Raw genomic sequence first — 22856 nt, 5'->3', positions numbered from 1 at the left:
AAGGAACAAGGTGTGGAAGTTTAAAGAGAACACAGCACTCTGAGACTTTACCCTGTGCGTGTATAACTTTGATTAAAAATAAACATGCAGTTACATGCTAATAAAAAATAAGTATGAGAAAAGGAGAATAAAGACAACCCCACAGGGACTTTCCTGGCAGTCCAGTGGTTCAGGGGAGTGGGTTTGATCTTTGATCAGGCAACTAAGATCCCACATGCCTCTCAGCATAGCCAAAAAGAAAGAAAGAAAACCCCACAAACCCAATAGAAGGGAGGAAAAGAAAAAATAATATTCTGGATAAACTTCAAATGGATCTAAGGTATCAATGTAACATATGAAAGCATCAAAGCCTTTATCAGCTGAATATGGAGACAACCTTTGAACTATGACTCAAAATTCAGAAGCCATGAAAGAAAGCACTGATACATTTCAATGCATGAAACAGGATCCAATGTTCCTCCTCTTCTCTCTCCTTTTCTTTCTGAACAATACAGCCCTAAGGCCGTTATATGAGGCAGACAAGGTGGGGTTGGGGACAATGGCCCAGCCTAGGGGCCTTGGTGGAGTAAGCAGGGTATCTGTGAGCAACTCAGCCTAGTGGGAGGATCCAAGTGGGAGATGTGCTAGAAGAGGGGGCCCTCTGGCCTGGGGAGTAAAAACCCCAGCTGGGTGATAAGGGTGGGGGTGGAAGGGTGAGGGAAGGGACGGGTAAAGTACAGGGGAGTTGATGAAAGAAATAAATTAAGGGGATTTCCCTGGTGTCCAGTGGTTAGGACTCCACGCTCTCACTGCTGAGGGGCCAGGGGTTCAATCCCTGATAGGAGAACAAAATCCCACGAGCCATGAGGCATGTCAAAAAAAAAAAAAAAAAAGTTAAAAACTTGAAAGTTGGATGAGGAGTAGGGTATGTGAACGGCTTCAAAGTGTCTCTCTACAGAGTTCTCATCAGTCACAGAGGCAGAAAGAGGAGTAACTTTGCAATGTGTAAGACTGTCAGATGCCACCTTTGAGTGAAGGAAATATCAGGTCTACGCAGAGAAGGAGAAATCGGGAGCCCCTGATATGCAGTGAGAACAGACCACATCAGCAGTTTTGCTGCTGAGGAATTTGATCCGGAGGAAACATCAGACAAACTCCTGGTAAGGGAGATTACACGAGATAACTGGCTTCTAGTCTTCAAAAATGTCAAGGTCAAGAGACACCGAAGAGCTGTTCTTTGCTGGGAGAGCTGACACCAGCAGCAATGCAGGGTTCTGAACTTCCCTCTCCTGCCATAAAGGATATTATTGGAGCAATTGCGTCCCAGCTGGCTCAGTGATTAAGAATCTACCTGCAAGGCAGGAGACAAGGGTTCGATCCCTGGTTGGGGAAAATCCCCTGCAGGAGGGCATGGCAACCCACTCCAGTATCCTTGCCTGGAGAATCCCATGGACAGAGGAGCCTGGTGGGCTGCAGTCCATGGGGTTGCAAAAGACTCGGACATGACTTAGCGACTAAACAACAACATCACTGGGGCAATTGGCGAGACTTGAAAGAGGTCTGAAGACTCCAGGATAGTAAGCTGTTATTCTAAGGTTGTGCTACGGTTCTTAGGAGAATGACTCTGTAAGAAATACAAGTTCCGGCATGTTATTAGCGTGATGATGAGACCTCAAGAGACTGAATTATGTGCAAATGGTTCTGGAAAATAAGAGCTGCTTATACTGTACTTCCAACATTTGGTGTAAATTTATGATTGTGTCAAAGTGGAGAAAAATATTGTTTTCTTTTTTCTAAAGAACAAACCTTGTGTGGCAAATGAAAACACCTTCAGCAAAACTCAAAAGGTCAATAACAAATGGGGAGATATATTTACAACTCGTATTGATTTCTAATATACAAAGAACTATGGAAATCATTTCTGCTAAGACTCCACGCTCCCAATGTAGGGGACAGTGTTTGATCCCTGGTCAGGGGACTAGATCCCATTTACTGCAACTAAGAGTCCGCATGCCACAACTAAATATCTTGCTTGCTACAATTAATACCCGGCGCAGCCAAATTTAAAAAAAAAAATCATTATGAGAAAGACCAACAACCCATTACAAATATAGGCGAAAGATAAATACACAAAGTTCCCTAAAAAGGAAATTAAAATGGCTTGTAAATCTATGCAAGGATGCTCGATCTCATTGACAAAAAGAGAAATGCAAACAACTAAATACCATTTCTGTGCTTCAGATTGTCAAAAATCCTAAAGTCTGATAACACACTTTATGTGGGAAAAGGAATGCATGGATTATGGGTAAGTATACAAACTCATGCTACTTGTATAGAGGGTAATTTGGCAACATCTGTAATACTACAATGGCACCCCACTCCAGTACTCTTGCCTGGAGAATCCCATGGATGGAGGAGCCTGGTGGGCTGCAGTCCATGGGGTTGCTAGGAGTCGGACACGACTGAGCAACTTCACTTTCACTTTCCATTATCATGCATTGGAGAAGGCAATGGCAACCCACTCCAGTGTTCTTTCCTGGAGAATCCCAGGGACAGGGGAGCCTGGTGGGCTGCCGTCTATGGGGTCGCACAGAGTCGGACAGGACTGAAGCGACTTAGCAGCAGCAGCAGCAGTAATACTACAACTGGGTTTATCCTTTGGTTTAGTCATCCTGTTTTGTAGGATTTAGCTTACAAGTTGGCTGTATGTATATATATGTGTGTGTGTGTGTATGTTTTATATAGATATATAGATATAGATATATATCAAATGAAGTTTTTACAAGACTGTAAATGGTTGCATTCTTTGATATGGCAGGTGATTAGAAACAGCTCAAATATCCATCAAAAGGAAGCAGATTTATGGTACATGTAAGCAATGTAATTATATGTGGCTATATAAAAGATGAAACGCTCTCTAGGTATCCATACAGAAAGAGTTCCAACATATAGTGATAGATGAAAAAAAAACCAGGGGCCAAAAAGGGATCTTAGTATTTGGGGTATTTTATGAGAAAAAGGGACTTCCCAGGTGGCGCTAGTGGTAAAGAACCTGCCTGCCAATGCAGGCAATGTAAGAGACAAGGGTTCAAACCCTGGGTTGGGAAGATCCCCTGGAGAAGGGAATGGCAACCCACTCCAGTATTCTGGCCTGGAGAATCCCATGGACAGAGGAGCCTGGTGGACTACAGTCCATGAGATGACAAAGAGCTGGACTAAATCACCACGGGAGCTCTAGTCCACATCCTGACATGTTCCAAAACACTGATTCTTGACATTACATTGTTCGGCTGGGCATGAAAATTAAGGATGACATTTTATTTACTTGTGGTCATGACCAGCATTGTTCCACTTTATCTTGAAGTAATGCTTGCTGTGTAAAAGTCTGAGGCCATGCTTCTTTTAGTTTCCCCTGGTAAATTACATTTAGTAGTTCTTTTTTTTTTTCAGTTTGACTGCCTCACCTCTGTCTCAGCACACAGAGGTTGTGTCACACAGGACCTTTGCATTGAGGTGCCCGGACTCTCTTCTGGCTTCAGTACTTTTAGCACTTGGGCTTAGTTGCATGTGAGATCTTAGTCCCCCAACCAGGGATCGAACCTACATCGCCTGCATTGAAAGGTAGACTCTTTATCACTAAGCCACCTGGGAAGCCCGCGGCACGTCCTATTTCGTTCTTTTCTAAACCTGCCTGATCTTTTAATAATGCCGTGACTTTCCTCATTTCTGATCCTTTTTTTTTTAAATCTTTAAACATTTGAACATATTCATTTTGCAGTTGTTAATATTGTCCATCTTAAGCTTTCTTAGAAAGATAAGCTGTGACTTCAACATTAACCAAAGGTTTTCAATCAAACTGAAACCCCGGACCAGGTTTCTTGGTCTGCTGAGGAAAACAGAAACCTCTCCAGGTATTTAAAATACAGGAAATTATTAAGGGGAATTGGCTACACACACACTAAGAGGCTGGAAGAACCAGACATGATCCCTGAGGTAATAGGGGCAATAGTGACCAGAAGTAGCTGAGATTTCTGGGGCTGTGGGTTCCCTGGTGGCTCAGATGGTAAAGAATCTGCAATACGGGAGCCCTGGATTCTGTCCCTGAGTAGGGAAGATCCCCTGGAGGAGGAAATGGCTACCCACTCCAGTATTCTTGCTGGAGAAATCCATGGACAGAGGAGCCTGGCGGGCTACAGTCCATGGGGTTGCAAAGAATCAGACAGGATTGAGGGACCTACATCAACACATCTGGGGCTGTATGAGCTCAGAGGATAGGTAGAACTGTCTACCTATCCAGGGTAGAACTAAACCTCTGGGCAGGGGGCTCCAGGCAGCTGGTGCTCTGGCCCGTGGATGATAATACGTCTGTCCAAAGAAACTGAAAATCTCCGTGCAGCCAGCTGTGGATGGACGTGCCGGGAATAACCGGTAGCATGAGCGCTTGTTGCCTGTGGCTCCTGGCGAGATGCAGACTGGAGCTCGGGGCAGGCGAAAGGAAGTTCCTTAGCCTGTCCTCCTGCCTCCTGCTCTCCTGCCAGGTCCTTCCTGCCACTCTGGTCAGTTGTCTGAAGGGATCACAGAATGAGAACGTGAGATTCACGCTGCAGAGACCGTGGTACAGCCTCCCCAGAACAAAGGGAGGGAAAAGTCTCACCCTCGCGTGCAAAACAAAGAGGAAATATTTCACACATTTAATGGGGTAGGCTCCAGAACAAACAGCCGCTAAATAATCTTGGGTATTAAACCAACAACGACTTTTAGGACATGTTGTTCGGGCTGTTCTACAAGGCGGTGACACTCTGAACAAACAGTGGTGAGAAGTAAATCAGGATCACCCAAGTCAATTTCCTAACTCTGGTGGTCATGTGGTCACAACAACGTCTAATTGTCCTGGAACTCAGGCATGGTGTGAGTCAATTTTGGAAGAGACCCCAGGCCTGAATCTTCAGCCATCAAAACTGTTAACTCAGGTGGTAGACAAGCAAAGCTTAACTTTCTGGTAGGTAAGAAATATCACAGGTAAATATCAAGACTGTGGAATTAGGACTTCCCTGGTGGTCCAGTGGTTGAGAATCCGCCTGCCAATGCGGGGGACGTGGGTTTGATCCCTGTCGAGAAGCAGATCTCACATGCTCTGGGCAACTAAGCTCCAATAGCCCGAGGCTACTGAGCTTGTGCTCTGCAACACAGAAGGTTTTTGTGAATCAAAATCTTTGATCAAAATCGAAGCACCAAAGAACCACATGTATATCCATAATATAAATATGACATAAAAATATTTGCAACCAGTTTTTAAAAATCAATTTATTTTTGGTTGCTTTGGGTCTCCGTTTCTGAGTACACGCTTTGTCTAGTTGCAGCCACCGGGGACTCCTCTCTAGTTGTGGTGCTGGGGCTTCTCATTGCAGTGGCTTCTCTTGTTGCGAAGCATGGGCTGGAGAGAGCAGGCTTAGTGGTTGTGGTCCATGGGCCTAGTTGGCTTCTGAGATCTTCCTGGACCAGGGATCGAAGTTGAGTCCCCTGTATTGGCAGGCAGATTCTTAACCACTAAACCACCAGGGAAGTCCTGCAACCAGTTTAATGTAAGCAAACTGATGAATGTGATCATCACTGTTCTATTTGTGGGTCTTAAAGCTCTGCTAGTCAAGGCTACGGTTTTTCCAGTGGTCATGTATGGAAGTGAAAGTTGGACTGTGAAGAAAGCTGAGCACCAAAGAATTGATGCTTTTGAACTGTGGTGTTGAAGAAGACTCTTGAGAGTCCCTTGGACTGCAAGGAGATCCAACCAGTCCATCCTAAAGGAGATCAGTCCTGGGTGTTCATTGGGAGGACTGATGCTGAAGCTGAAACTCCAATACTTTGGCCACCTCATGCGAAGAGTTGACTCATTGGAAAAGACCCTGATGCTGGAGGGATCGGGGGCAGGAGGAGAAGGGGACGGAAGAGGATGAGATGGGTGGATGGCATCACTGACTCAATGGACATGAGTTTGTGTAAACTCCGGGAGTTGGTGATGGACAGGGAGGCCTGGTGTGCTGCGATTCATGGGGTCGCAAAGAGTCAGACACGACTGAGCGACTGAACTGAACTGAAGGTATTACAGTGTTTATAAGAATCTGCTATATTAGACTTGTGAAATATATGCTCCAGATGATATTATTCTGGGCTGCTCTTGCCTTCTGAGAGGGACTGCATTCTGCCTAGGGAATGTTTCTCTCTTTCGATAAACCTGCTTTCACTTGGAAAAATAAAAAGATTGTATGACTCTTGTGCTTCTCTTCAAAGTTCTAGGTTTATTTAAGGGACTCTGAGGTCCCAGATTTGTAAAGTTTGTTTATTAAATTTGCAATCCTTGTTCAAATGTTTTGGGAAGTCTGAAATTGTGAAACTGGCGGCTTGCTATTTTTAGGCTTCAGAGTAGTCAGTGAATATTTAGAGAAAAGTTGATGGTTCGAAAATTAATTAATCATTACCCCAAGACCAAATAGTTGTGAATATTTGTGCACGTATGCAAAAGTTCTTCTGGCATTAAAAGATATCATTACAATCGTTTCAGCAAACGGTGCTGGGAAAACTGGATGCCCACGTGCAAAAGAATGAAGTTGGACCACTGACAAGCATACAGTTCAGTGGCTGTCAGTGCATTCACACTGTTACGCAACCATCCCCATCAGCCATCTCAGAACCCGATTTCATTACTGTAACTCTTAGCCCATGAAACAAATTCCCACCCCCGCTGCCCCTGGCTGCCACCATTCAATATCCTGTCTCTATGAATTTGGCTATTCCAAGTACCTCTTTATCGGTGGAATCATGCAGTAACTATCCTCGTGTGGTTTTTTTCACTTAGTAAAATGTTTTCAAGATCCAGCCGTGTTTGGCATGCTTCAGAATCCCCTTCCTTTTCAAGGCTGAATAATATTCCATTGTATGTGGGTTGGTGGGGTTTTAAACTTTGAGTCACGTTGCATGCCTTTGAGCCTCACCTCGAAAACATGTCCTGTCACAGAATCAGAGATGCCGGGGGCCCGCGTGGGGCTTCACACTTTCCACTTGGTGTGTCACACCTTTCTTACGTGTTTTTTTCCCCCTCCCACCTCTCTTCCTCTTCTTTCACCTCTGCTTTCGCCTCTTTTTCTTTCTTTCTCTCTTTATCTTTCTTTCTTTCTTCTCTCTTCCTTTCTCTCTCCCTCTCCCTCCATTCTTCCCTTCTTTCCTTCCTTCCAATCCTTTCTTTCACAAGTGGGATGGGGAGAGGACCTGAAAATTTCCCTTTCTTCTTAGAAGCAGCATCAAAGGATGTCTGGAAAGAGGCCAGATAGCAGTGGAGGCTGTAAATAGCATGGATTTGTTTTGGGGGGCACTGGGAGTAACTTTTACCTGATAGAGTCTTGAACCTATAGAAAGTTTCAAGTTGCAGATAAAGAGCAATATAGGAGCAGGGGATTAAGGGGCATAAAACAAATCATCTACCAGAAAATACTGTATAATATGGAGAACACAGCCAATATTTTATAATAGGAAATGAAATCTATCCATTAAAAATTGTGAATCACTATCTTGCACACTTGAAACTTATATTGTACATCAACTATATCTCAACTGAAAAAAAGACTTGTACAAAGAACTCATAATCTTAACTAGGCTTCCCATATTATCGCTATTCCTGTTCCTTTTTGCTTTTGAAAAAGCAGGCATTCACTCTCTATGTCCATATATTATTATGTGTTTACCTTTCCAGAAATATTTGAGAAAGCACTGGAGATACCATGCCCCTTTGTCCCGAAGTACTTTAGTGTGTATTTGCTAAGAACAAAGACATCCTGTTTAATAACCACTGTACAAAAATCAAAACCAGAAAATATTAACAAGGATAAATGACTACTTTCTAAAGGACAGAACTCATTCAAGTGTCATCAAGAGTCTTATTAACATTCAGGACAACACCTGGATTGCTCAGCCAACTGTATTTCCTTGTGATGACTCTGGTCTCTGTTCATTTAAACAGTTCTCCCACCTTCTTCTTGACCTTGACGTTTTCCCAGAGTCAAGGCCAGTTGTTATAGCGAAGGTCGCCGATTGGAGTTTGTTTGCTGTTTCCCCGTGATTAGACTCGGGTTAGAGTTTCTTAATCTTCCCAAATTCCACCCCTCCTCCCAGAAAAAACAAACCATGGGAGAGCCAGTAGGAGAACAGAAGCTCACAAACAACACTTTTCACAAAACCAGCAGACCGTGGAGCCCCAGGAACCCCGAAATATGAGGGGGCGGCAGAGCCAAACCAGTGCCAGGGCATGAAGAAAAGCAAAAGCGCCGTGAACTTCCTGGGACTCCCTGGCGGTCCAGTGGGTAAGAAGCCACATTCCAAGACCTCCCTGAGGGTCCAGGGGTTATGAATCTGCCTGCCCAGTGCAGAGGACACGGGTCACATCCCTGGTTCGGGAAGATTCCATCTGCTGTGGGGCAACTGAACTCACGCGCCATAGAACCCGTGCTGCCCAACAAGAGAAGTCATCAGAATGAGAAGCTCGTGCACCCCAATGATGAGAAGCTCATGCACCCCAATGATGAGAAGCTCGTGCACCCCAATGATGAGAAGCTCGTGCACCCCAATGATGAGTAGCTCCTGCTTGCTGCAACTAGAGAAAGCTTGCACACAGCAACGAAGACCCAACGCAACCAAAACTATAAATAAATACAAATTTTAAAAAAAAGAATCCACATTATTCCAATGCAGGGGATGTGGGTTCAGTTCCCGGTTGGGGAACAAAGACCCTATATGCCATGGGGCAGTTAAGCCCCCGGACTGTGACTACTGAGCCTGCCTTCACAACAGCACTGCCCCAAACAAAAACAAACACACTAGAAACCCCATACAAACAAAACCAAATTGGAAATTTCCCACCAGTCCTCACCCCTAGAGAAGAAGTTGCCCTCTTGGCTGAGAACTTGGTGAGATGATCTGAGAACAGCAGGGTGTGTGTGTGTGTGTGTGTGTGTGTGTGTGTGTGCGCGCGTGCGCAGCTTCACATAGTCCAATTAGTAGTTGGATATGGGACGCTATGGGAAGGTTGAAAGCTGCTGGGGTGGTCTGGGTCCTCAGAGATCACAGAATTACTCAAGGGAATCTCTTTTGGAAGAACAAAGCTCCATAGTTAAAAAGAAAAAAATTACCCTTGACATCTACTGACAGGTAACACTGTGTAAATTTACGGTGTACAATCTGTTAGTTTGATACATTTATATCTTGCAATATGAGTGCTATTGTAGTGAGAATTACACCTGTCATGTGACATAGTTTTCTTTTGAGTACTTGGACAAAGCTCCATTCTTGTGAAAACTAGTGGAAGCAAAATCCAGGTTGATTTTGGCAGGAACCCCAAAGGAGAGAGAAGGTTCATGTATGGGTGGGGAAGTAAAGAGAGGAGGTATAGCTCTCTCTTTGAAATACTGGCGGCGTGGCTGTGCTGAAAGGTTATATTTTTTCATACTCTATGGAAACAGCAAAGAGTGAACTCTGAGAACAGGGAGGCTAGGAAAGTTATCCTGGGCCACCCCACTCCCTACAAAGCGAATTCTTTTTTTTTTTTTTTTCATTATTTAGAGAATACTTTATTAGTTTCTGTAATCAAACTCATGTAAATAAGACCTTACATATTTAATACAGTGTGTTACCCCTGTACAAACGGAAAAAATTATGTTTAATGTTTCTAGACCAATATGGCTGTTAATTCAAAGCGAATTGTTAAATGTACTTTCATGAGAGGGGCTTTCCTGACAGCTCAGAGTGTAAAGAATCTGTCTGCAATGCAGGAGACTCGTGAGATGTCTCCTGACCCAATTCCTGGGTCAGGAAGATCCCTTGGAGGAGGAAATGGCAATTCACTCCAGTATTCTTGCCTGGAAAATCCCATAGACAGAGGAGCCTGGGGTGGTGGGGTGGGGCTACAGTTCATGGCGCTGCAAAGAATTGGACATGACTGAGTGACTAACACTTTCATGTTTCAAGACCATAACTCCTGTGAGGCTGCAGTGATCAGTCAGAAACCTGGGACCCCACCAAAGCTGACCCAGCCTTTCTTCACCCCTTCCCCTGCTGACCCTCAGTGTCTGGCTCCACTAAGGCGTCCCCAGAGACTCTGGACTATCCTTGCCCTTTGACAGGACAGTATTTGTTATTCTTCCCTCACCCCTCTCCCTGACGCCAACCACGTGTTTGTGTTGTGGAACTATTTCTCTGTGGAAACTCAATAATGGGACATTTTAAAAAATGGCACAAGCAGACCCACACCCTTATGGGAGATGTAGTTTTTGGGGAGTTCATTTAGCACTAGGGATGGTCCTAGGAAGTGTAGTCTAAACCTTTGTCTTCACGTCTTTCCTAACAGGAAAATAGCTTGAAGAGCAATATGGAAATCTAGTTGGTGGAAAGGAAGTGGGGATGGGCAACTTGCTCACTGAGATTGGATTCTGGGACAGTCATTCCTCTCCAAGGTCCATAAGCACCTGGATGGAAGCATTTAGATTCTCAAGTTCTTTTTCTGAGATCCAGGACTCTCAATCTCCAGTCCCTCCTCTCTCAGACAAGGATGCCCAGATTCCCCTGCTCTCCTGGGATCCAGGTGTCCAAATGTCCAGCCCTCTGAATCCTCAGGACTCAAAAGGGCCTTCCTAGCAACGACTGTATCTCCAGAATCCAAGAGTCCTTGCCCCAGCCCTGAGGACCATTCCTAGTGCTATGAACCCCCCAAAACTACATCTCCCATAAGGATGTGGGCCCGCTTGTGCCATTTTAAAAAATGTTCCCGTTATTGAGTTACCCCAGAGAAATAGTTCCACAACACAAACACGTGGTTGGGGTCAGGGAGGGGGTGAGGGAAGAATATCAAATACTGTCCTGTCAAAGGGCAAGGGTAGTCCAGAGTCTCTGGGGACACCTTAGTGGAGCCAAACACAGGGTCAGCTGGGGAAGGGGTGCAGAAAGGCTGGGACCGTCTCATAGCGTGGCTGGCAATGGAGGGACAAGGAGAGACGCGGAAGCAGACTCCCATTTTCTCCCTCAAACACACAAACTCACTCTGATCCTCCTCTCAGGCTCTTTATTATCTCAAGTAAGAAAAATAAAAAAATAAATAAGATAAATAATGCCATAAATAAAGAGGAGACCCAGTACTACACAGCAGACGTCTTCAAGAAGTGTAGCTGGGGCTTCGGCCATACGAGGGTCCCACCATACTCAGGGGATCCGAGGAGCCCACGTCGGGAGGCTCGGGGGCCAAGATCCCTGGAGGATCCGGGGGCTCCGCGGGCAGGCCCGGCAGTGGAAGGAAGCGAGCAGGTCCCCGTGGGGCCGGGTCCCGGTTGGACGAGCGCTGGGGGGGCAGGCGGAGTGGAAGGCCCAGGGTCTCCGACTGGTAGACGTTGTATCCATCTTCAAGAAGCAGCTCCCGAAAGCTGCAGGCTTTGGGGTCAAAGTGCAGCTGCGGGGATGAGAGTCAGGTCAGAAATGTGGGGGTTCCGATACCCCCTTGCTCCTGAAGGACTCCCAGCCCCAACCTCTCCCAGACTCAGGAGTCCAGGCCCTCCAGTCCTAGGACTGCTGGGGAGCTGGGGGAACCCCCTCCTTTCTCAGCTTTATCGTCTAGGTCTCCCCAGCCCCTTCCTCCCAGACTCAAAACCACGGAGGCACGTCCCTCCTTAACTCCTAGGTGGCGCTGCGAGACCCACGCACTTCCCCGCCCCCCACTTCACAGAGAAGACTATTCCAGCCCAGGGATCAGGGGAGGCTCTCTAAGTCCTGCCAGGGGCATCTGGCTAGCACCCAAGGTCATGTTCACTTTACAGGCCATCGATTCCTGGAGCGACCCTTCGCCCAGCATGAGCCAGGCCTGTGGGAACCTGTATGGTCAGCACAGGAGTCACAAGACTTGGCCTCCCAGGTCATTGTCATTCATGGGCCCTGTGACTTGGGGCCGGTGGTCGCCCTGCCAGAGCCTCAGTTTCTTCTTGTGAATGCTGATGACCACAGCGCTCTCCTCTGGGGATTGTGGCCAGGTTAGGGGCATGCGGAGAACGTCAAACCAAGCCTGACTAACATCAAAGGTGCAACCTGGTCCCTCAGATTGTGAGGATGGGGAGAGGAAGGGTGGCGGGCAAGGACGGGGATCCTGGAAACTCACCGATCCATACAGCTTCCCATCTGGCCCCTGGCAGAGAAACCTGGATGTTTTAACTCCCAAGATCTGAATGACGCCTGGCTTCAGGGCTTTCAGCTCCAAGAGACCTGAGGGGAGAAAGTGGGTCAGGGACTCAGAAGGCCTTGCCCATGCCCTTCCTCCCCCAGACTCGGGAGTCCAGGCCCCAATTCCCTACTGCTTCAGGATCAAGCCCTACCTCCCCATACACATACTCACTTTCGGGGCTCTGGCGGGCTGCCCCCACCACTGTGCCATCGGCCCTGATCTCCAGGTGGGCCTCTGTCTCCTGGGCATCATCCGTGTAGAGGTACCGCTGGCGGACTTGGCCCCCAAACTGGAGGAGGGGGCTGGAGTCTGGAATGGGATGCGCCCGGCAGGTTCCTAGCAGGAGGACAGCCAGCACAGGGACCCACAGTCCCAAGTGCTTGAACTTGGCCTCGTCCCAGCCCATCAGTGGTTCACGTCCTCAGGTGGGGTCTGGGGTCTGGGGTTTGAAGAGCTGAATGGTCTAGATCCTGTTTCGGAGCCCGGTTGCCCAGGAGAGCAGGTTCTCAGATGACTGCTTCAGTAGCCTGGGTCCCCTTGCACATGGACTCACAGCTGACTGGACACCCAGATCTCTTGGGATGGATGCAGACACTCCAGAATTTATATCCAGACAGACCCGCCCCATCACCTTCCCGATGCCTGACCCGTGATATTTGACCCACTTGGCAGATGCTAGGATTCCACGGTGTCCAGGTCAACCTGGACAGATGATGCAATCGGGGGTCCTTCCAGCTGGGGGCCTGGCCTCCACCATGTGAGGCACCAGGGGGATAGAAATCTGATGAACTGGGACCTGGGTGAAAGCAGCTGGAGGGCCCAGACTGTTTGGCCTGAGGGAGGAGGGAGCTGGGGTTTCAGACTCCTGGGTCTGAGGAAGGAAGGGGCTGGGAACCTTGACTCTGCAGCCTGAGCAGGAATGGAACAGGACCGCCTTTCTGGCTAACTGAGGCAGATCTTGCTCCGCAACTGGAATTTCCGCATCTCACCTGAAGTTCTGGGTTTTCTGAGGTTTGCTGATCATCAGGAAAGCAGCTAGCCACACAGGATCAAAGCGTCCTCCTCAAGGAAACAGGTGTCATGATCCGGAAGTTACAAGACAAGCTCCTGAGTAACTGCAGGCTAGGCATTCACGCCCCGAAACATCCCAGCCTCCTCCTCCTCCTGGGTCCTGATGCAATCCTGATGTTTCTTTCACCACAGACGCTACCCAGGATCAGACAGGTGCCCTCAAAATAGCCTGGGGAAGCTGGGGGATGGTGAGAGTCTTTGACTCAGAGTTGGCAAATGATCCAGGCTATTCAGGGAAAAGTTAGACCCAAGATCCCAAGGGGAATGAGGGGGTGAGCAATTTCCTGGAACCAAAGGGTGCAAGGTCCATGGTAAAGACCACCTCCCAGGTGGCTTTGTGGTAAAGAATTGGCCTGCCAATGCAGGAGATGCAGGAGACACGGGTTTGATCCCTGGGTCTGGCAAATTCCCTGGAGGAGGAGCAACCCACTCCAGTATTCTTGCCTGGGAGGTCCCATGGACAGAGGAGCCTGGCGGGCTGCAGTCCATGGGGTCGCACATGCCTCAGCAACAGAGTCTGAACACCAGATCTGACTGAGGGTGAGTGGAGGGCCCAGATTTCTCAGTCTGAAGAGGGGGCCGGGGACTGGGGAGTCCTGGATCTGGAGAAATTATGATCACATCTCTGGAGAGTCAAGTCCAATCAATCCCTGGGTCTTTGATTTCTTGAATGGCAATAGTCAGACTACTCGGGCCACGGGGGAGGAGGGGGGGAATGGGCGCGAGTGGGGAGCAACCGTCGACAGGGGAAATGGCTTCAGGTCTGCAGAAGGAGTCCAGCGTCTGTTCCTTGAAGAGGCCTGCTGCGACCTCTGAGGCAGGCAGGGAGGAGAAACTCTATTCTATTTCTGCTTTCTCCGTTCCTGACCTCGGGAGAGGCGGGACATGCCCTTTTAGAAAGTAGAAAGGCAGGCGCCGGATACTGATTCCCTCGAAAGGACAGCCTAGGACTCTGGAATTTGCGAGTGCAGGGGAGCGGGGGCGGGATCAGCGGCCCCTGAGGGGCGTGGGGACACGTTCCGGCCGGAGGCTCTCACGCCGGGATCCTGAGAGCTGGAGAAGGCTTTGCATCCGCGCGTGGAACAGCCTGGCGACCAGATTCTGCACCTCGCCGCCGGCACCAGGATGCCCGGGCCAGCCCCAGACGCCCGGGCGTGGCCGGACTCGAAGCATCCACAGACACCGGAGTGGAAGAGGGAGAAGTCGACGGACCGGAGCATCCGGATCCAGCATGGCAGTTGCAAGCTAGATCTCAGTGTCCACGAAAAGATGCGGCTGCTAGGGAGGCCAGGTAGGCTGCCTGGGGCTGGAGGTGGGGGTGGGGGTGGGAGGGGAGCGGGCTGAGGCGCAGGTTCTCCGGGTCAGAGAGCAGGAGGCGGGGGCTGCCGTTCCGGACCTGCGGAGCCGGAGCTCGGCGCCAGGGATGGGGCGGGGCGCTGCCTCTCTGAGCTATCTGCCGGGCCGGGGAAGGGCGAAGGCTGTGATTCTCGGAGCCGCGCCCACTCTCCTACCACTCTTCCCCCGGAGCCTTCGCAGCCAGTCGCGGGAGGAGGCGCGGAGAGGGACGCCCGTCGGGTCTGGGAACCTGGAGTCCAGGTTTCCGAGGAGGGGGGCGGACGGGGGCGGAGGTGGGCCCCCCGCGGGATGTGGTCTGCACTTGCAGCCGGAGCGCTCCATTCTAGCCCAAGCCTGCTGTGGGTCCGCCACTCTCCAGGAGTTCAGGTGAGTGAGAAATGCGGATGCCTCGGACCCAGGAGTCGGGCCCTCAGTCCCAAGAGGTGCACCCCCAACCTCTAACCCCCTACGGCACGGGAGTCTCCTCCACCCCCGACCCCCCAACTCCTGCTCCTCCAGGAATCAAGGTCCCCCCCATCCAGGCCTGGGCCTCCTGCCTCTCACGTTCTACTTGATGGTCGCTTCCTGTCACCTCCGTGGTGGCCTCTGCCCCTCACACACAGGTACACCCAGAAAGGAGTTGGGGGCAACACTGCCCCACGTCAGGGCACCCGAGACACTGAGATTCCCGGACATGGGGACAAGCTGGTGGTTCCTGGATCACTTTCGTTTTGGAAACCACTAATTTTCACCATCTTCCATTCCTGGAAATTCCAAGCCCTTAGCTCTTTCTCACTCAGATCCAAGAGCCCTGATTCCTTTTACCCTCAAGGCCAGGAGCCCAGACTTATTGTTTCCTGGTTCCCTCAGCCCTCTCTTCCCTGATAGTCATTCTCAAACTCTAATATCTCCTCATCTGCTCTTGTTCTGCAGCCATGTGGGCTCCCGGCCACCGTCACCTCTGTCTGATCTTCCTGCTAACCTGTGTTTTTGCCTGCGTCTTCTTCCTCCTCATCCACCAAAACCTCTTTCACAGTGGCTTAGACCTGTTCCTGCCGTGTCCAGACCGTAGCCGGGTGAGATCCCCTGTGGCCATCCTTTGCCTGTCAGGCACACCGATGAACCCCAATGCCACCTTTACCTGTCCCAAGCATTCTGCTTCTGTCTCAGGAACTTGGACTATCGACCCCAAAGGCCGGTTTGGGAACCAGATGGGGCAGTACGCCACGCTGCTGGCCCTGGCCCAGCTCAATGGCCGCCAGGCCTTCATCCAGCCCTCCATGCACGCCGTCCTGGCCCCCGTGTTCCGCATCACACTGCCCGTGCTGGCGCCCGAGGTGGACAGACACGCTCCTTGGCAGGAGCTGGAGCTTCATGACTGGATGTCGGAGGAGTACGCCCACTTGAAGGAGCCCTGGCTGAAGCTCACGGGCTTCCCCTGCTCCTGGACCTTCTTCCATCACCTCCGGGACCAGATCCGCAGCGAGTTTACCCTACACGAGCATCTGCGGCAGGAGGCGCAGCGTTCACTGAGTGGGCTCCGCTTCCCCCGCACGGGAGGCCGCCCGAGCACCTTCGTGGGTGTCCATGTGCGCCGCGGGGACTACCTACAGGTGATGCCCCTCCACTGGAAGGGTGTGGTGGGGGATCGCGCTTACCTCCAACAGGCTATGGACTGGTTCCGGGCCCGGCACAAAGCCCCCATCTTTGTGGTCGCTAGCAACGGCATGAAGTGGTGCCGGGAAAACATTGACACCTCCCGAGGGGATGTGATCTTTGCCGGAGACGGGCAGGAGGGTGCGCCCAACAAAGACTTTGCGCTGCTCACACAATGCAACCACACCATCATGACCATTGGCACCTTTGGCTTCTGGGCCGCCTACCTGGCTGGTGGAGACACCATCTACCTGGCCAACTTCACCCTGCCTGATTCCAGCTTCCTGAAGATCTTTAAACCTGAGGCTGCCTTCCTGCCCGAGTGGGTGGGCATTAATGCAGACTTGTCTCCGCTCCAATGAAGGCTGAGTCTTGAGGAACAGGGAGACTTTCTGAAATAGCCTGATCCACGTAGGGCCAATAGTATGCATCTCTGGAAGCCCAGAAGATTCTAAAGAAGCTTGTGGTCTTGCAGGTGGTCGACACCCATTTCTAGAGTCATTCTAGTTGGCTAGACTTGGAGAAAAGGGGCATGGGTGTTTTCTGCCACTGCTGGAACGTTCTAGAATCAATGGAAAACCTTTGCATGGTGGGTGGCGATGTCTGGAAAAGTTCATGGCAGTTCTAGAAGGCACAGTGCCTACCTGTTCTTCCCAGGCCATAACCAGAGTACTTCTATATCACTGCCCCCAGTAACAGGAATTCACCATTCCAGTGTTGACCATCCTGGCCTTTTTTGAGAAGAGATAGTTCTCATCTCTGGGTCAGCAGGACTGAAGGAACTCATGGGTGTTCTAATTAGTGAAAAGTGAAAGTGAAGCCACTCAGTCGTGTCCGACTCTTCGAGACCCCATGGGCTGTAGCCCAGCAGGCTCCTCCATCCGTGGGATTTCCCAGGCAAGAGTACTGGAGTAGGGTGCCATATACAACCAGTAGATCAACAGCTCACGACTGCTGGAAAGGTTGATGGAAGACAAACTTATCTGTAGCTGGGACAGTGTGTGAGCAAAGTGGAACTTTACTTAACATTTCAGCTCCTGAAAAACCACAGATATGCTAAAGTATGAGATGGGAGGGGGAAGGGATGGTGCTGAATGCTTCAGCCTAAGGAGTAAGGCTCTGCAAAAATATCCGGACACTTAAAAAAAAAAAAAAAAACTCCAAAACTGCCAAAGGTGGACGTGCACACATTGGCTCCAAGTTCAGTTTGCTTCTGCCAACTAAAGAAGTTTCCTCCTCCATAGCTGGGCTGCTGGGGGTGATGGAGTTGATTTACTGAGGTGGCTAGTGGTAAAGAATCTGCTTGCCAATGCACGAGACGCAGGAGACTTGGGTTCCATCCCTGAGTCAGGATCTCCTGGAGGAGGAAATTGCAACGCACTCCAGTATTCTTGCCTGGAGAATTCCATGAACGGAGGAGCCTGGCAGGCTACAGTCCATGGAGTCACAAAGAGCTGGACATGACTGAGTGACTGAGCACACACAGCACACCACTGGCATAAGGGTGCCTTCTGGGCTTGCAGAAAACGGTGGGCATTGTGTCCCTTGCCAGCCACTCTCTGTCCCTGAATTCACAGAACCTCTAAGTCTGGCTTTGCACAGTGAAGGATGAAAGACTCAGAAGGTATGCAGACTCCAGACTGGTCTCCAACCCAGGCAGGAGCACAGGGTCTGGACAGGAGGATAGGTATTTTTTTTGCCATGCAGGACAGCATGGGGGATCTTAGTTCTTCAACTAGGGATGAAACCCGCAATCCCTGCATTTGAAGCTCAAAGTCTTAACCACTGGACCACCAGGGAAGTCTCAGAGAATGGAATTATTGACTCAGATTTTTAGAACTTCCATGAGGCTTTTTGAAAGAAATGAAGGTAGATACCTTTATTACAGAGTTGTCTGAGAATTTGAGACCTTTTCTAGTTTTCTCGGGGGGTTTTGGGGGACCAGTCCCTACTCGACTACCGTAGGTGGGAGAGAGGGATGTATGAATTAAAATCCACACCGCCAACCAATCTCTGCAGGTTTTTTGGAGACTTGTGTGCATGAGGGTGTGTGAGTAGGAGTAAAGATGTGGAACTTCCGGGGACTTCTCATTTCTTGGGACATGAGTTCCTTCTTTTTTGGTGCCCTACTTGTGTGATTTGTGGTCTCAGAGACCCATTTCCTTCCTCGGAGACTCTCTGCATTGGCCCCCAGACCCCTTTCCCCTGGGACCCTGGTATCCAGCCCCACAGGCTGGAGAGAGAAGGTGGGGTGGGGCGTGAACAAAGATTATAATTCTTGAACTACGTTTCCCATAAAGCTATGGGGTCGGCTGCTGTAATCAGCTAGGGAGACACCCGGGGCCTTCTGGGAAGTGTAGTCCTAGGGCTAGAAAGGATCTTTTCCTACGTTTTCGTGGCTCGACGACAGGGTTTCCAAAGGGTCGTGGGCATCTAGCCCAAAGCCTGAGTCGGGGCCCTGAGAGGTGAGGAGACTGAAGGCTTGAAGCCCTTTCCTTGGCTCCGGAAATCAGAGCCGACAGGGATCTTCCCCTTCGGTAGATGCTGGGAAAGTTCTAGTCTGAAAAGGCAGCTGTGACATCATGGAGCGATAGGTGGGGCCTTCCCTTTGTCGGGATCCAATCAGACTAAGAGTTGGGATTCTGGGCGGGGCCAAGGAAACTCCAGGGACTCTCTCTAGGGAATCTGGGGCCTCACGTAGGTAGCCGGGAGGAGGAGGCTGTGGGCGTTCCTAGTAAGGGGCAAACCGTGACTGTGACCCCAATCAAGAGCTTTCTCTACCACCCAACCAACCTTACCCTCACCCCCAACAAAATTCTTAATTTTAGTCGTGGGAAAAGATTCGAGTTGGAAGGACGTGGCTTAGTCATTCTCTCTAAAAGCTCTCAGAACGTGGGCTCTTCAGCGAACCCTAGTGTTCGAGGGTACAACAGTCAGGAGTCAAGGTCGGGGGTAGAGTGCTTTAAGACTCCTCGGTTCTCTAATGAGAAGTGTGCGCCCTGCCAATTGGGGTTCCGATAGTCTCGTGGAAAGGCTTCTCTCCATTTAGCGTTCACCTTCTCGGGTGGGGGTAAGAAGACCCTCCCCGGCGTTGGGCACGGACTGCGCACTCTGGTCGCAATGGGGCCGCGGGGGCTTCCCCTCCTGGTGGCGACTCTGGCCGGCTGCCTATTTCCTGCCAGGGGCTGTGTCATTTGTGATCCAAAGGTCAGGGAGGCGCTAAACTCCTTGGAAATGGATTATCTGCCTGGCCACCTGGAGGCCAACCATCACAAAAAAGTGATGGAAAAGATAAAGCAGGCACTGGAAGATTTCAAGGACCTGCCTATTGACGAGGACTCCTATATGGGGGTTGTCGGTGAGGGTGGAGATCGATAAGGGTTCTGGGGCTAGGGTCGCTGGGAGGTGCTGGAGAGAAAGGACTGAAGGGAGAATCTCCTAGGTTCGGGAATGGAAAAGGCTGGGATGCAGATTCTGGGGTTCCCCAAGGGCTGGCAAATACAGTTTTCCTACCTTTTATCCTGCAATTTTGTATAATAAAACTACAACTCCCAGAAGGCAACGGGGTGGGGTAACCATTTTACCAGACCTACCCTTGTCCACTGGCCCCGTGGGTACTGTAGTTTCTAAGACTAGGTGAGCGGATGAGACAGTAATGCTTGGAATCTGGGGGTTATCTCTCCCCCGTCCCCCACAGATGAGGCCACACTGGAAAAGTCATCCTGGAGTTTGCTGAAGGATATGAAACGCATCACAGATAGTGATGCAAAAGGTAAATGCTCAGAGAGGGCCAGAGAGAACTTCCAGAAACTCAGGCAAGTGACTGCTGGTGACCCCTGGTCTGGTGGTCAGGTACTGGACTCTGGAGCCAGCATTCTGTTAAGTGGTCTTTATATTTTTATTGTCCTAACCTGAGAAGACCGGAAAGCTGAATGCCAGGCTCTGCAGACAGAGACCAACTTCGGGTACCTCACATCTGGGATGGGCAGGAGGGTGGGGGTGGGGGTGGGGACTACTCTGCAGTCTGCCTGCTTCTTCACAGGTGAGCTCTTCGTGAAGGAGATGTTATGGATGTTGCATCTGGCAAAGAATACCTTTGCCAGCTACGCTGCTCAGTTTCAAAAAGAGGGTGAGAGAAGATGGGAGTCTGGCACCACAGGCTTCTCCTTTCACAGTCCTAGAGTCCTTGTCCCCTGCCTTCTGCTTCTCTGATCCGTCAGCTCTCCCAACCCCCTGCCCCCTCAGACCCAAGGATCCAGATACCCATGTCTTTCCTTTCTCCAATGCAAGAGCCCCAGCCCTAGCCTGTTCCTTGACCCCTTCTCTCATCCCCTGTAACTTAAGAAATCTTATTCTCTCTCTCTCTTTTTTTATTGTTTCTTTCGAGGCAGCTTTTTGTCCCAACAAATGTGGTAAGTCTCAATTATGGGAAATGGTCGTCCATCCCTCATCCCTGCCCTGTCAATACCCAGCCTCTCTTTTGGGTCTGTGTCTCATTCTCCCCGTCGAGAGGTTCCTGGGTCTCCAATATTTCTTGGACTTCTTGGGGGAAATGGTCATATAGTTTTTGCACTCTTTACTGAGCCTAGTTAGAGCCGACTTCCTACAGTGCTATGTTCCAGCCCCTGACTGACCTCCTTGGAGATTCGGCTGATCCCGCCTCAGCCCTTGGCCCTACCCTCTCCTTTTAGCCCCGCCTCTTAATTGGGAGAACACAGCCTCGATCTTGCCCTTTTAGGTTTGATGTTGCAGCCTCTCATCTGGTGCAGTACCTGCCAGAAGCAGGTTCACGCTTGTCGAAAGTCTAAGAATTGCGGAGGTGAGAGAGCGGGGCCCAGCCAGAGGGGTTGGCGCCAGAGGGGCGAAGCCAGAGGAGAGACTGAATCTAAAGAGGGCGAAGACTGGAGCCAGACCAGGAGGACAGGCGGGGCGAGACCAAGTGGAAGGGGGTTGGGAGAGGGCCCAGAATCTTGAGAGAGCACACCACAGTAACCCCCTATTCCCAGAGCGCGAAGTCAAGGTCCATCACATGGAAGACATGATCCTGGACTGTGAGCTCAACTGGCATAAAATCTCTCAAGGCCTGACCGATTACAGCTTTTACAGGGTGGGGCCCTCCAACTCCCGTTACCCTTGAACTCCAAGTCCATCAGGCTTGTATGAGCACCCCTAGACCCTGTATCCACAGGCCTGCATCCACAATGCCCATGACCTATGACCGACCAAGTCTGACTTCCTTTTATCCCCTGGGACCTCACGTCCTGAACAGTACACCCTGGACTCCCACCTCCCCACTGAAGCCCCATGATCATCTCACCCCTGTACTCCCCTAATCCCTGAATTCCCCAGGCCTCTGTGACCCCTTGAGCTTGGGTCTAGGTTTGGAAGAACAATTCTGAGACCTTGGTGTCCAAGGGGAAGGAGCCCATCCTGACCAAGACCATGGTGCGTCCAAAGGATGCAGGTACCTATCGCTGCGAGCTGGGTTCCATACAATCCAGTCCAGCCACGATCATCTATTTTCACGTCACAGGTCAGTGTTGCGGAGTTGAGAGAAGTGGAATTCAGGGTCCTGAGTTTTTGGGGCGCCCGATTCCAGGCGGGTGGCTTGCTTCAGGGGCGTGGCCTATGAGCATAACTTCCTGTCGGGGTGTGGCTTCAGGCCACGAGGGTGTGGCTTCCTGCCCCGAGTAAGGTTCCTGGTCACCCGGCCAGGGCGCCCCTCTGGGTGTGCCCCGGCTTCAAGCAGTTGGAGGTGTGATTATGTCCCGGAGGGCCTGCGTCCTGGGGCGGCTTGCCGCGGGGAGAACTTGCCTTGGTCTTGGCAGGACCTTAGCGCTCTCCCAGGATCACTTCTTACCCCTCCTCTACCAGTATTGCCCAAAAGAATCCAGGAGGAGATACCTTCACCAAACACCGAGACTCAGGATGAGACGGCCCTGGGAGAGGTGGCTTTGGATCGCCCACACACAACCACAGACTTCGAGCCACAGACTCCGAAGCCTGAGCAACTGCTGAGAAGACGCCTGTTGGGGGTGCTGATCTGGGGCTTAGTGGTGCTCACTGTCGGCGTTCTAACCGCGTGAGCCGCCCACTGAAGAAGGCAGGGCTTGGAGTGAGAGGCGGGGTTTCCCGCTACCCAATGCAGGCAGGGGTCTGCGAGCCGAGGAACGCTGAGAGCTGGACTGCCTTTGGGAGCCGGGCTCACCTAAGGAGGGCGAAGCTTGGATCACTGCTAGAATAAGATCAAACCTAGGGAGGCCGGGAGGGGTGGTCCTCACTCAGTGAGGACCTAACCTGTTTCCGCTCTGTGTACTCCCATCAGGATCCTTTTCTCTCGGTCTGGCAAAGTGGTCGATTTCATAAAGTCCCGGTTCAGCTCTGGCAGTCGAGCTGCTTAGGACTCGGGGGTTTCAAAGGAAAAGATCAAAGAATCCAAGAGAAAAATAAATATTTATCTGGTGGTCCAAGTATCTGACTCACTCCCTCGGACTGATTCTAACTTTTGGTCTCCCCCCACCCCCAAGAGAAGTTTGGGGATGGTCTTCTGTCCGAGAAAGGAGGGGCTGGGACC

General features: G+C 50.5%; 3 protein-coding genes across 18 annotated transcripts; 2 read left to right on the top strand and 1 right to left on the bottom strand.

Moving 5' to 3' along the window:
- Nucleotides 1–11060: 11060 nt before the first annotated feature.
- FGF21 (fibroblast growth factor 21) lies at nt 11061–13372 on the bottom strand. 2 transcript variants are annotated; one of them, XM_086353470.1, is made up of 4 exons: nt 13210–13342; nt 12392–12690; nt 12158–12261; nt 11061–11458 (listed from the first exon to the last, which is right to left on the bottom strand). In XM_086353470.1, the coding sequence occupies exons 2-4, from the start codon at nt 12624–12626 to the stop codon at nt 11168–11170; spliced, it is 630 nt and encodes a 209-aa protein (XP_086209596.1). In that variant the 5' UTR covers nt 12627–12690; nt 13210–13342; the 3' UTR covers nt 11061–11167. The 2 variants fall into 2 exon arrangements, with proteins under 2 accessions (XP_086209596.1, XP_086209595.1); XM_086353469.1 differs by having other exon boundaries at nt 12392–13372.
- A 793-nt stretch (nt 13373–14165) lies between these two features.
- On the top strand, nt 14166–18292 carry FUT1 (fucosyltransferase 1 (H blood group)). Of its 2 annotated transcripts, none has more exons than XM_086353452.1 (2): nt 14166–14582; nt 15560–18292. In XM_086353452.1, the coding sequence occupies exons 1-2, from the start codon at nt 14417–14419 to the stop codon at nt 16642–16644; spliced, it is 1251 nt and encodes a 416-aa protein (XP_086209578.1). In that variant the 5' UTR covers nt 14166–14416; the 3' UTR covers nt 16645–18292. The 2 variants fall into 2 exon arrangements, with proteins under 2 accessions (XP_086209578.1, XP_086209579.1); XM_086353453.1 differs by lacking the exon at nt 14166–14582 and adding an exon at nt 14830–15013.
- On the top strand, nt 17768–22753 carry IZUMO1 (izumo sperm-oocyte fusion 1). 14 transcript variants are annotated; one of them, XM_086353460.1, is made up of 8 exons: nt 17768–17906; nt 19980–20054; nt 20325–20411; nt 20674–20694; nt 21021–21101; nt 21289–21389; nt 21662–21815; nt 22157–22753. In XM_086353460.1, the coding sequence occupies exons 1-8, from the start codon at nt 17891–17893 to the stop codon at nt 22366–22368; spliced, it is 747 nt and encodes a 248-aa protein (XP_086209586.1). In that variant the 5' UTR covers nt 17768–17890; the 3' UTR covers nt 22369–22753. The 14 variants fall into 14 exon arrangements, with proteins under 14 accessions (XP_086209586.1, XP_086209590.1, XP_086209591.1 ...); XM_086353459.1 differs by lacking the exon at nt 17768–17906 and adding an exon at nt 18012–18151; XM_086353462.1 differs by lacking the exon at nt 17768–17906 and adding an exon at nt 18607–18747.
- The last annotated feature ends 103 nt before the right edge of the window (nt 22754–22856 follow it).

The sequence above is a fragment of the Bos grunniens genome, chromosome 18 (assembly GCF_055505025.1).
Source record: "Bos grunniens cultivar Pamir isolate PY7600 chromosome 18, Bosgru_T2T1.0, whole genome shotgun sequence".
Classification (NCBI taxonomy): Eukaryota; Metazoa; Chordata; class Mammalia; order Artiodactyla; family Bovidae; genus Bos; species Bos grunniens.
The sequence above is the reverse complement of the archived record's forward strand: the minus strand, read 5'-3'. Positions and strand labels throughout refer to the sequence as shown.

What these genes read in the sequence shown, in the direction of transcription:
- FGF21 (XM_086353469.1), bottom strand. Translation starts at nt 12,626, where the DNA reads ATGGGCTGGGACGAGGCCAAGTTCAAGCACTTGGGACTGTGGGTCCCT. An exon ending in AGCCCGCCAGAGCCCCGAAA is followed by an intron (nt 12,262 to 12,391) that starts GTGAGTATGTGT and finishes TTCTCCCCTCAG; the next exon opens with GTCTCTTGGAGCTGAAAGCC. An exon ending in ATGGGAAGCTGTATGGATCG is followed by an intron (nt 11,459 to 12,157) that starts GTGAGTTTCCAG and finishes TCATCCCCGCAG; the next exon opens with CTGCACTTTGACCCCAAAGC.
- FUT1 (XM_086353452.1), top strand. Translation starts at nt 14,417, where the DNA reads ATGCCCGGGCCAGCCCCAGACGCCCGGGCGTGGCCGGACTCGAAGCAT. An exon ending in GCGGCTGCTAGGGAGGCCAG is followed by an intron (nt 14,583 to 15,559) that starts GTAGGCTGCCTG and finishes CTTGTTCTGCAG; the next exon opens with CCATGTGGGCTCCCGGCCAC.
- IZUMO1 (XM_086353454.1), top strand. Translation starts at nt 19,403, where the DNA reads ATGGGGCCGCGGGGGCTTCCCCTCCTGGTGGCGACTCTGGCCGGCTGC. An exon ending in TGCTCAGTTTCAAAAAGAGG is followed by an intron (nt 20,412 to 20,673) that starts GTGAGAGAAGAT and finishes CTTTCGAGGCAG; the next exon opens with CTTTTTGTCCCAACAAATGT. An exon ending in CCGATTACAGCTTTTACAGG is followed by an intron (nt 21,390 to 21,661) that starts GTGGGGCCCTCC and finishes GCTTGGGTCTAG; the next exon opens with GTTTGGAAGAACAATTCTGA.